We start from the raw sequence: 13278 nt of genomic DNA on the forward strand, positions 1-13278 counted from the left end.
ACCTTCTCTTGAAGAAAGTCTATCCTCTCTCTTTTAGCCTTTGTTTAAGTCAACAAAGAATGTGTATGCCCTAGTAGTGCTAAAACAATGGTGAGGAAATAATTGCCCATGTTCTAGTGGGACTTGGTTAGCTGTTTAATGCAGAACAAAGATCACAACACCGGTCAAGATAATGTTTTATAGATGAAGTAAGGCAGTCAAATACATCTTAAATCTAGTGTATGCATACCCTCTGGAACATGAAAAAGTATGTGGGAGGATTTGGTTTTCAGTAGAAGAATTAGGCATGTCTTTTGTTATAATACTGGATTATTTTTCTGTACTCTTTGACATGTATTGTATGTCAGGCACATCTGCAAGCCTATTGACAAAAATAATGGCTTTAGATCAATTCCTGCTGAGTTATTCTAGATGGTGGATACAAGGAAAGAAAATTTATATGTGGAAATATTTATTTTGATATATATTGGAAGCCAGCTGAGGCCGTGTTGCATGCTAAACAAAATTGTTTTGTTCATGAAACTTAAAATCTTGAGGCCCTGACTTAGCAAGAAGGATTTACAATTTGTTTAAAATTACTACCAGTTTATATCTGGACCTGAAGTCTGTTTAGAACTATTTTTCCCAAGCAAACTGCTTTATAAATAAACTGTAAAATACCTTTTTGTTCTTTGAAAAGTTTGTTTGATAGTCTATATGTTGTAACTGTGATGCATAAGCCTGGAAAATATTTAAAGACTTCTGTTCTAACATGTTGCAGCCAGTTGTGTGGATACCAGATGGCTCAGTCTGATAATTAATTTGCTCTCCCTGCATGTAGTTCCAATCTGCTGCATGCAGAAAAGTAGATTTCTTTCTATAACTGTTTGAAAAGTAAAAGTTGTTAACCATGAAGGAGACACAAAAATAATTTAATGAAATTCTGTCTGAATGATATATAAGATGAGGGGAGAAGCTTGGATTTTCAATTTTCAATAAGGGAAAGAGCAAAATTCAACCGGGTTTGGACTTTAATACACACTCTGTTGTATTTCCTGCAAAACAGCTTCTGATGGCAACTGTAGATATATGGGACAGAAATTGTGTTTTTGGTTCTATGCTTTGCTTCTTTTTGTCACTTAAAATAGGTTAGATATCACTGTTCAGGAGTTGAACAGCAAAAATGCACATATTTATTTATTAGTAAGCTCTGAAAAAGGTTTACAAAATGGCATAGTGTTATCTGCCTTGTGGTGTTTGTCACTCACAAATAATATTCAATAGGTGCCTATGAGACATTTATACTTGCAATCCATATTGCAATAAAAATAGTTTTAAATTCATATATGAGGGACTGATTGTATTTGCATAGCTCATATTTGCATGAATGTTCAACGGTGCACTGTAGATAGAATACATGTGGAATATATATAACAAAATGGGGGGAAATCCAATGTCTTTCCAAGTCATCAGTTTGATGCTTTCCTAGAGCTGGGAGACTGCTGGAGCATCATAACAAGAGATGGGAATAGGATGGTGGCTTTGGGGTTGATTTCATAGCTGTGTGGGACAGAGGGAGCATAGCATAGCACGAGTCCAAAGCTTACTTTCCACTCATGCATTGCACCCTGAACTATGGTTTGGTGTGTTGTGTGAACACGACCAGTGAGTGAGCAAGGAGAATGTCTGAGTTGCATTCCAGCGTACCTACTACATCTTGCCATGGGATCAGACTTTCCCTTCAGGGGAGCAGAACACTGGTACAAGAGAAGTCTGTGGAATCATTGCTTCTCTGAGCCAAGGACATTGCCCTTCTCTGAATCTGAGGACCCCGCCAGAAGCCTTAGTACAGTGGAGAGGGACCTCCAGTCCATGAGATAATCTTGGTGTACTAGGAAGTCCAGTTTACCCATGAGGCCATTTCCCCAAAACCATGTCCATTTGCAATCAGCTGGTGTCACTCTAATGTGAGGGCAATGCCAGCTGAGGTTCATTTCTGAGTTGGTTGCACACACTGGTTCCCACAGGGAACTGGCACATGCAGCCAAAGCAACAGTATTTAATTCCCTGCCCATCACCTATCAAGTGTGTGGGTGTGTTAAACCTTGCCTGCAGAGAGTAGGGTTGAAGTCTCCACTCCAGAGATTCAAAGAGCAGCTGGGAGCTGTTTGAAAGCCCTTTTGCAAACAGCCCCATGTCGCTCTTTGAAATTCTGAAAGTCAGAGGTTTAAAGAGCAGCAAGGGACTGTTTGCAAAAGGGCTTTCAAACAGCCCCATGCTGTGCTTTGGAGTCCAGACAACGGGAGCTTCAAAGCACCGTGTCATAGTGACATCAGATGAGCATCCCACCCACCTATCTAATTTGGTCCACTATAATGATCTGATCTACTACTCAGAAAAGGTTCACTACTCCTCCCTCACCACCCCTGCCTTAGTGGAACCACAATCTCCCCATCTCTGTTTGAATCAATGAATGCAAAATCAGATGGATACCCTTTCAATAAAGGGGCTCTTCTCATGGAAGGTGGAACTAGATACTGAGATACAATTGCAGTTCCTATTTAAGGTTCTTGAGTAGAATTGCTGCTGAAACAACACTTTTCTCCTGCTTGAATGGAACTGTCCATGGTGCTTTGTATTCATACAGCTGAGGACATTGCTCAAAACATGTCCCAAGCCCTACCAGCTCACAGCAGGTAAGGCAGAAGGTGGGAGCAATGTGAGTTTTTCACAATATCTTGCCATGCCATCTCCAGGCTGGTGTAGCTGAAGAGCAGGGGATCTTGACTGTGAGTCCTGGAAGACCTGCTCCTTGCTGAACAGATTCCTGGGCTGGGGTGTCTTGATTGAGTGAGGGTTGTTGCTGGGTTTTTTTAACCTTTATTTTAGATCTTATTGTGATTTATGTGGAAATTCTTCAGTTTAGTTGTGCATTTTTAATGTTTTATTTACTGTCGATGACTACTTTCGTTATGCTGTAGTGGTGTATTTTTTTCAAATTGTAAGCCACCTTGAGCATGGTTTGAGATCTGGGAAGGCAGCATACAAATAAAATTGTGTATGCATTCATGCATGCGTACATGTATGTATGTATCTGTGGGGAATTGGATCCAGTGGACCCAAAGCTGCAAGACCCCTGCCTTCACAGTCCATTCCTGCTTTCCAGTCTCTATCACTGGTGAGGCAACCACTGACTGTAGCTTTCCATCTGCCTGGGTGAACTACAGTATTCACTGTGACAAGGTTTCTCCCACTCGCAATGCTCCTTCTACATGGCATCCTTAACACCCTGCCTTCAATATGCAGGAATGGGAGGGATGGTGCTTTGGGGCTTTTAAATCAGTTAAGGTTTTTGTGTATACAAAATTCAGAGTTCCTATGTATTACACAGTGTATCTGCAAATGTGAAGTTTGGTACATATACCCAGACATCCTGATTGGATAAATGTTAGTTGTGAGGTCTGTGACTAGTTCAATACATTGATTGACTGAGCTGTAATAAGCATTTTGAAAGCTGCCAAGCTAGAAAAAGTCTAGGATATCATTCTAATTAGCAACATAATGTTCCTTATGTGTCTAAATCTTGTGGCTGCTCACTTTTGTTGCTCCTGTGTATAACAATAATGCTCAAGAGATGTCAACTGGGAAACTGGAGATTATCTTACTTAATAGGAATAGACATTCTCCCCTCAAAACACATCTGCTCCATCTTTCAGTAGTTGGAAAGGCCAGTGTGGTGTAGTGGTTAAGAGTAGTGGAATTGTAATCTGGTGAACCGGGTTCAATTCCTCGCTCCTCCACATGCAGCTGCTGGGTGACCTTGGGCTAGTCACACTTCTCTGAAGTCTCTCAGCCCTCACTCACCTCACAGAGTGTTTGTTGTGGGAGAGGAGGGGAAAGGAAATTGTTAGCCACTTTGAGACTCCTTAGGGTAGTGATAAAGTGGGATATCAAATCCAAACACCTCTTCTTCTTCTTGTGTTGGAAACTTGACAGATAGAAAGACTTGTGTTATAACTTTCATTTAAAACTTCAATGAATGGAGTAAAGGTAAAAGGTAAGTTTAAAAAACCCTGGACAGTTAAGTCCAGTCAAAGGCGACTATGGGATGCGGCGCTCATCTCGTTTTCAGGCCAAGGGAGTTGGTGCTTGTCCACAGACAACTTTCTGGGTCATGTGGCCAGCATGACTAAACCGCTTCTGGTGCAACGGAACACTGTGCCGGAAACCAAAGCGCACGGAAATGCCATATGCACTGACAAAATGCCAATGCAATAAAGATGGGTTTTCTGAAGAGGTAACTCAGTCTAAAGGAAAGTAGTGCTGGAAGGACAACATATGAGCAGTATACCTAAAGAAGACAAACTTTGTAGGGTTTATGAGTATTTTCAGGGTAGAGTGGAGAGCCTGGTCCTCTTTGAGCCAGACTATCAAGACTGGATGAAGCAATGTTTCTGCCTGAGGCAGAGCAGCAAATACTCCCACATCCATCCCCACAAGTCATGGTGCATCATATCCAACTGGGACAGTGCATGAGAATGTGCCACCGGAGCCAGTATCGCTGTGCTGCCCCCCCACTCCTTTGCATTCCTCTCTTCCCTCCCTCTGCTGCCCCTCATTCTTTGTTGTATTGGTGCCCCCTCCTTTCCTCTTCCAGCTTTTCCTCCCTTCTTTTGCAGCCAATTTAGCAAGCATCTGGGGTGAGGTCTTCTGCCTCCTCCTTCCCTGTCTCGTTTTAGGAAAGACCTAGGTATGTAAATACATGTAAAGAAGACAAGTCTGGAGAAAAGGTGGAATTGGATTCAAACAACAGCAGGATTAAGATTGCCAAAAAATTGAACAGGATTTCAGATTTCATAGAAGCTCTGTGGTGGAGGGAAGCTACTCTAACATGCAGTAATAACTTGATCAAATGTTTTCCCTCCTGTTTTCAACCATAGTGGGGCTGCACGCAAAAGATAAGAAAGAAATATTGAGACAAGTGGGTATTTCTGGCTGTAATCCCTCCAATGTGATAGGCAGAAATTCACAAGGTGAATTTGACTTGGAATAGAGTTGTGATGATGGAGAAAGCTTTGTGAGTTTAAATTTCTGTGCCTTATGCGACTGTTAAAGCCACAGGGGCCTTGCAAGATAAAGGGTTTTCCACCTGCCACCATGAGGAAACATGAGCACCATTCTATAAGAAGAAGAGCATGAAGAAAGGAACCCTGCTCAAAGGTGATATTTTGCTTTTGGATGAAGTCTTTCATCGCCAGTCACATGGGGTTTGAGGAGAATCATCTGACAGACAGTTTCGTCTAACAACTCCTACAGGGCAAAGAGATGAGATGGGTGGTGGAGAGTTAATGTACTGAAGTAAAACAAATAGGCCCTGTTATTGTTTTCTTTAAATATATCTGTGTCATGTTTTCATGTAAAAACCATCTGTCTACTTAAGAAAGGAAAGTCTTGTTCCAGTGTGTCTTTATTAATAAACAGAGGAACAAATGCTGAAAACTCTGGAATTTGGAAGAATTCAGCTCAATAACAAGGGCGATTCTGTGAAGAAGTATTTACTCCATGAAGAAACACCAGACTGAGAGAGGCATACGTACTACAGAATGTCTGGAGCTCATTTATTCTGAGAAAAAGAGCGCTGCTTGTGCAGGACTAAAGCCAGAGTAGTAGTATAATATTTGGATCTCCAAACAAGAGCTATTTTAAAATCTTAAGAAAGGTTTAGGGATGTCACATGGAGAACAGGTAGATTCAAGAGTCAGAACTTTGGACAGAGCAGACGAAAGATTATGAAAGCTCTCAGTAATATTCCCCCCATTCCTCCAGCAAACATTCACTTCTAATTCCCAAGGTAGGGCTACAGTTTTCTTTCCCAGATCTTTTCAGAATATATTTATTATCCCTGCCTTGGTGTCTAGCTTTCAGTTTCACTGTCTGCTGCCACAGTATATGGGAGGAAGATACTGAGACTGAAAGAACAGTCTTAAAAAATAGCTAGCTGTTTCAACTTTAGAATCAGAGAGAAGAGTGTGGAACTGATCTGAGGAGAGGAACTTTCTTCTTTTGGCTCCTCATCTTAAGATTTAACTCCTGCCCCACCCCCAAAAAATGCTGAAAAGAAGCCTAAAATTTTGAAAGCATGGGGAAAACGTTATGGCTTTGCGGCTCCAATTTTTGCAAACTTTGGCTGGAAAAGGATTACAGGATTTTTGAAAGTATGTTGGTGTATGATTTTATTAATGTGTAGTATGCCTTATTGACTGGAAAATGTTTGATCTTTTAGTCATTTATATTCAGGCCTTATTGTACATTCAGATGAACAGTGGTATTTTAAAAAGCAATATTCCAATAAGTAAGCTCACTAATATGGCAATGAATGATTAAATGAAAAGAAAAGTAGCTTTTGTAAATTCACCTCTTTTGAATGGATCAGTCAAGTCATGGGAAATTATAACCAGTTTGTTCAGCTGTTTAAATCTGATAATGTAGGAAGTAATACAGCTGAGTTGCTGGTAAAGACATTCTAGAGATGAAACACTTGTAGATTTGTGGTAGACATTCTTTGTTTGCATTTTTTCATTATAGTGCACCACGTTACGTGTAATGACTGAAAAGGCAGTTCTATGTTTAGTTGATCTATGTTGTAACTTTAAAAGCAAAGCAAGGTAAATTTTAAGACAAACTTGCAAAAATTAGTATTTGCTATGTGGTGTGATTAATCTGTCAGGTGTCTCCTGCATTGGAAACCAGGAAGAATAATAATAGATGAGATAAGTTTTCTTTTTTTTTTTTAATTGCACAAACTATTTTTCTCTCTCTGATACATTATTTTGCTAATAATTAAAGCCTGTATATTGTACCCTGGAACCTCTGAGCAGAGAGTGAAATATATAAATATTAAAGATAAATTAAATAACCTGAATAATATTTAAAGCAGTATTTAATGTATTTATAAAGAAAATATATTTCACACAAATATTTTTTGCAAGAATCTGTAGTTACAGATCTATAAAACAAAATTTGCATCTTATTGAGAAAAGTAAGTTCTTTGCCATGTTACAGTCCTTCCAGATACATGTAAGTATTCACTGAAACATCAGAAAAAACATTGTTGATAGAAAAAGTTTGGATGCATAATCTTTTAAAAGAAAATCAATAAAGCCAGTGACTTTCCTCAATCTGCTAAATTCAGAGCGGATACATGCAAGAAGGCAATGTTGTTATTGCTTTTCCTGACCCCAGAGCAACTCTTTAGCATATGAAAGAAACATGCCATATAAACTGTAACTTATCTTTGACACTGGTGTGCTTCCTGATGTGAACAATTAAGCATGACTCGATCATTGCTGTTTTGCTTTAAGCTGAAAGTGGAATAGCAAATCTGCTTCCAGATTTCTGGAATCCAAATAATCATCTTTAGCTGGGTGGACAGTTCCCCTTTCCTCAAGCATAAATGCTGTGGGGAAGGGTTTGATGATGATGATGATAAACCACAGTGTGTGTAGCATTAAATACATCCTGCCCCCTTGCTATGATTCACAGTCTCTGCATTTGAGGGGAGGAGGGGAAAAAATAGATAGTGTTGTGCCTCAGGCCGCCTGCCCTGCCCCAAATCTCTGAGCAGCAAGAGACTCCAGAGTTCCCAGGGTTACTATTTTATTTATACATGTATACAACCTGACCATAGGATGGGGAGACTCACAGCATTAACACTCAAAGAGATCTTGGCTCCCTATTAGGTTTCTTGGGAAGCATAGAGCAAGGCATGTCTCGACATCTCCCGTTTCCAGCATCCAGGGGCGGAGGAAGGGGGCTGCGGTAGGTGCGGGCCGCCCCGGGTGTCACCACTGAGGGGGATGACAATTCCAGGCGGCACTCAGCTCGGCACCTGCAGTGTGCCCAAGCCTCACGTCTCTCCTGGGAGAGATGCGGTGGCTTGTGCGCACGCAGGCTCTGCACTGCCCAAACAGTCCGCCCGCTGCCTCCCCTCCAGCTGTAGGGCAGTTGTGTGGGAGGAGGCAGGCAGACTCCAGAGGCCCTGTGGTGCGCCCTGCCCCAGGCATCTGAGCGGCTTCCTCCGCTGCTGCCAGCATCAGCCCCCAAATTCAGCCAAGGCCATTCATTACCTTAACAAAGGAGACTCAGCTGACTGGTTCAGCAGGTTTCCTCTCATAGATTCTAACCCCCATATACATAGGATCACAGGTTTGGAAGGATCCCATGGTTATCATCCAGACTGACATCCCTACTCCCAAACCCATAACAATATAAAGCAGCACAATTTGGAAAGGAAACATCATGGCTCTACTATTCAAGTGAGAATGCTGGGCAGTGATCATACCTCCCTTAAAGCCACATGATAATGTGAAATCGATCAGTGATCTTTAGTCAGCCTTATAGTGTGTTCTCTCCCTAAATATCTTTGGCTTAAGAGCATTGACCTTGATGCCAGAAATCAAATGTCCTGGGTATTCATCATCAACAAGGTATTCATCAGCTGGTTTCTCTGTGTTGTCATTTTTAAAGTGTAATTTGCATACATTTAGGTCATACATTTCATACATTATGTGTCTGGTTTGCCCTAAGTAGAACACAGAAGGGCATTGTAGAGATATTATGGTAGTTTCTACACACTAGCTCTGATCCAATTCTTGTTCTTCAGTCCCCAATAACAATGTGTCTGGACCACTGCTGGTTAAAACCACTTCACAGCAGCTTTAATCAATCTGAAGAAAATTACGTTGTAAAAGAAATGGAGTCTAGAATTTGGTTTTTACTCTGATAAAAATGTCTTTCTATCTTGTTTTTCACCTTTCAGTGCTTTGTGAAGGGGAGGAGAGCTTCTTGTGTACAAGTGGAATTTGCATCCCAAGGAAACTGCAGTGCAATGGCTATAATGACTGTGATGACTGGAGCGATGAGACACATTGCAGTACGTCACTTAAATTTATTATATAACACATGTCTGGCAAGAACAACACTTCAACTGTTTGGATGGGCTTAGAAATAAAAGTCATATATTGTGTCAGAATAACAGCTTTGCGTAGGATTTACGTATGCCCATTTCTGTCCTGTCATTCAGAAATTAATGGGACCTTTTAACTTTGCCCAGCTAGGCCACAGAATGTGCTTGTAGACCTTTAAAAATGTTTAAAGCATAATTGCATTAGTAGTTCAACAGCTAAAATTTCTGCAAAGACACACAGGGATTTTTACTTGTTTTTTACATGTCTGAGTAATCCACTCACAAAGGCTATCTTTGTAAAGAGATAACCCGCATAACAAGCCCTTGGTTTATAAGCTTTTGGCCATGTATTTGTTGGCACATTATATTACAACACATGCAAAGCAACCTGTTTACAAAATTATTTTTGATCTGTGCCTGAGAAGTTGGTCACAAAAATATTTGTTAATGGAAGAAGTGCTGTGGAAAAGAACATGTTGGTTTCTCTAGTGTATGGTGCGTTGAACCACATCCTTCTTCTCCATGTATATGAGAAGGAGCTAAAGGCTAGAACATACATTCCACGCTTAATGACTGACCACATATAAGCAAAGCTTCATCTGCCTTTTTTGAAATCCAGAAAGAGAAAGCAAGCTCCATTCCACTGGCTACCCTTACAGGCAGTGAAGACTGGAGAGCACTTGTCTAGGCCTCCCCTTTCCTCTCATATACTCACCTTGTGCATGAGCAACACTCTTATCTGGTTGCTTACACAAGTTTGGGAAATTTTGATATAATTCAAGTGATCCTATGTGATCCAAGCCTTCCTATGTTACTGAAGCAGCACAAAGTTGGGCAATGAGCAGGAGGGTTAGCATATCACATGGTAATGAATGAATTGTGCCTGTCTCTCATTCAACACCAGGACTTGGAATTCCTTGGAACGAGAGCAGAAGACCAATAGCAAGAAATATATCATAGGGAGGCAGATTTATAAAAAGCAAGAAAGCTGTGGGCTCTCCGATGTGGGAGCAGAGCACTGCTTTGAGCATTTTTGAAGAGGCAGGGGGTGAAAAGGAAATCTTTTATATTTATTTTCCAGTGTCAAAGGATGGAAAAGTCTATTACAAAACCTTTTCTAGGAGCAAGGCCAGCAGCTTCACAGACATAATACCTCAGGCCAAGGGCATATCAGTCACTTATTTGTTGTGACTAGGAGTGGAAATAGACATCACGTTAAGTGTGTTGCTGTGGTTTTAAAATGGTTAATAACTGTAACGAGAGCTGTGGCAGGAGAGGACAGGATTAGCCTCTTCCTGCTTACCATGGTTCCGATAAATATTGGAGGCCCCAGGCAGCTATTACCAATTAAAAAAAACAACCACAGCACTTCTAGTGACCTGTTTAGACTCAAGTCCAGCTTTAGATCTGTGAGGTACTTATGTAAATATGATTTCTGAGGGTTCTTCCACACTTCTGCTTGTCTTGTGCCTAAAAAGCATAGGTCTGAGCAGTTTCCCTCTTCCTCTGCCTTTTTCCTAGAGAAAACCCACTCTTTAGCTTTAAATAGGGGCAAACATTAGTCTGGGGAACACCCAATTGACATTTCTTCTGACTGAGTGTTAAAGATCGGGTTTCCCCAAGGGAAAGCTGCGAGGCAAGCAGAAGCGTGGGTGAGCCCTGAGTGTAGATGCAAACCAGAGTGCAATCTAAGGGCTTATCCACACTTGTTCTATTGCTTTTCTCTGGGGATAACCACTCTTTAGTGGTCAGTTAGAGCAAACAGAAATTTGGGTTTTCCCCAGATTGCCATTTGTTCTGATCTATCGCTCAACAACAGATTTTTCCTTGGAAAGGAGCCGAGCAAGGGGGAAACCACTTGGACCCATGTGGCAAACCACTTTGGCCTGTGCTTTCTAGGTGGATGAGCCCTAAGTCAGAGGAGTTGTTCCGACAAAATGACAGACTTTTAGCAAAGAAAGGAAAGAAAAACTAATACTAAAACTAACTAAAACTAATACTGAGCATTAAGGAGTAGCAGTCTTTGTTACAACAGAGGGATGGATAAACAGTGAGAACTGCCAGGATACCTCATGCTGGTTCAGATTTTAAACTCAGCTGGGTACCACATTACTCAATATGAAATCATCTATGATCTACAGAGTACACAGATTTTCATTTAGTTTATAATGTTAAGGACTGTATGTCTTTGGTATTTACTGTCCTTTCATTCTTTGTGTTCTTTCAGAGCTAAATATAGATTTCTCTGGAAAATCTAGGATAGTGTGAACTATTGCATTGCTTCCTCTTAAACGGCAGTGGAAGTTAGCTTTGATGTGGTGTACTGGGTAATATGCCGAGCTTGGATTTTGGTGACATGGGTTTAAATCCAGTTCAGCCATGAGCATAACTAAAGTGGAAGCTGGTAATCTGGAGTGGATGAGTAGCTTCACCCTTTCCTTGCCTATCAGTCCTTCAAACTCTCCCCAAGTATTTCTTTCCACCTGCATTCGGCTTCTTAATGTGTGTTCACTCTTGAAAATACACATTTTGAACTCAGCAGGGGGGAAAGTTGCTTGTGGACATCCCACTCTCATATTCTCCAAATGGATTTTTTCCCTGAGTCAGAAAGCTTATGACTGCTGAGGTTTTTGTAAAGCACGTTTTTGTTTAGTTAGGTCTTCACTGGATGATGGCAGGCAAGCCATTCTCTTTCCATCCAACCAACCTTAACAGGTTGCTAAGAGGATTAAATGAGATAGTCCTGTGTAAAATGCTCTGAGCTTCTTGGAGTATAGTAGGATAATAATAAAGATGCTATGTATTTTAAAACAGCAGCAGCACTGGCCCAATACATTTTGCTGCCTGAGTTATAGCAGCAAATGTTTCATCCTCCTCCATCTCCAGACAAGGAAAGCTGAGTTATTTTGATACCTGAGACTTCTCTCTCTTCTTGGCAGTAAAAATAAAATAAAATTCAGTAACTAAAAATTTGCTGCCCTTTTAAGGCATCCAAAATCTCTTGCCTGAGTTGGCCACCCGACTCTGATGAAATCTTTGAAACTCGGTAGGATACCTAATGGCCAATGAGTGGGATTTCAGAGCCCTTCATGGCTGTTTTCCCCTCCATATAACCAGGAGAAGTTGGATAAATTATAGAAACCAGGAATTTCTATGCAAATGTGTGTAAAGTGCCTAATTTACACAGGCAAATTCTTGGTGCAGAATTTTAATCTTTCTTTTTAGCTCAATTGATACGCCATGGCTTGGGCCATATAGTCCCTTTAAAAGTATGTACCATTTTCATAATTCGCTATTGTTTATGCAATACTGCCCAAGGAGGATTGGATTAAGGTAGTTATATTCTATATGAACAGAGGCTCTGCATAATATTGAGAAATCAACAGGCGATGTTTCCTGTTACTGCAGTTCTGTGCTAGAAATTGCTTCACTTGTTACTTCTGCCTATTATGCAGCTTTTGAAAGCACAGAACATTAAAAGGTGGCCAGGGAGATTAACTTGGAATATGGATGCACTGAAACCTGTCTCAAAATAATTTCTGCGATATGGTGTTGTTGTGTATTTAAAGCAAAAGAAAGTTTTAAAATATGTTTGTTTTTCAGACTGTAGCGAAGGAGTTTTCCGCTGCAAGATGGGAAAGTGCCTCAATTACAGCTTTGTTTGTGATGGGTATGACGACTGTGGAGATCTAAGTGACGAGCAGAATTGTGGTAAATAAGAAACATAGCTGGGTTATTACGAAATCACAGTTGGTGGAGAGAGACAACTCTGGAGCAAATGGAGGCAAAAATCTAGAGTGTAGTTAGGCACACTTAAGCCTGTTACATTCAAAAAGTTTAAGTTTGTCTCTTGCATTGTTGGAGGCCATTTTGCATTTTCCTGTGATGTGGTCTGAGCAATTGGCCCTAAGAGTCTTTATAGATTTTCACAGATTTCAACTGATTCCAGCAAACCTTTCTAAATACCCTGGATTTTCTGATATCACCTTTTCCTATTTGAGCCTCTTTGATTTAATTTTATGTAGTGGTTTATCTCTTATTAACCCCTATGTGTGAGTTTTTGTTTGCATCTCCTATTTTACAAATGTCATATTTTTCTCAGACATGTTGTCAGAAACAGTACACAGTACACAGATAGTAACTGCACTGTTGGTGTTATTTTGTCATCTTTAACCTGCAGCCTAGTGATAAATCTGATGAAAAGATTAGTGTTAGGACTGCCTTTTTAAATTCTGACAGAGACTTTACACTTCTTGTAAACAACTGTGAGGAGAAAGTCAGAAGTTCAGCAGAGACAACTATTCTTGGCAGAAAGATGCAACGACTGAGAAGGC

The 13278-nt window shown here is 40.6% G+C and overlaps 1 protein-coding gene across 5 annotated transcripts in view; it reads left to right on the plus strand.

Annotated features, from left to right (window-relative positions):
- Window positions 1-13278, plus strand: part of CORIN (corin, serine peptidase) — a 109724-nt gene that overhangs the window by 46113 nt on the left and 50333 nt on the right. For all 5 annotated transcript variants that reach the window (XM_083630172.1, XM_083630171.1, XM_083630175.1 and 2 more), the window contains exons 6-7: window positions 8798-8911; window positions 12548-12655. In XM_083630172.1, coding sequence (XP_083486298.1) covers window positions 8798-8911; window positions 12548-12655 — 222 coding nt within the window. The remainder of the gene's footprint in view (window positions 1-8797; window positions 8912-12547; window positions 12656-13278) is intronic.

The sequence above is a fragment of the Podarcis filfolensis genome, assembly GCF_964270895.1.
Source record: "Podarcis filfolensis genome assembly, chromosome: 9".
Classification (NCBI taxonomy): Eukaryota; Metazoa; Chordata; class Lepidosauria; order Squamata; family Lacertidae; genus Podarcis; species Podarcis filfolensis.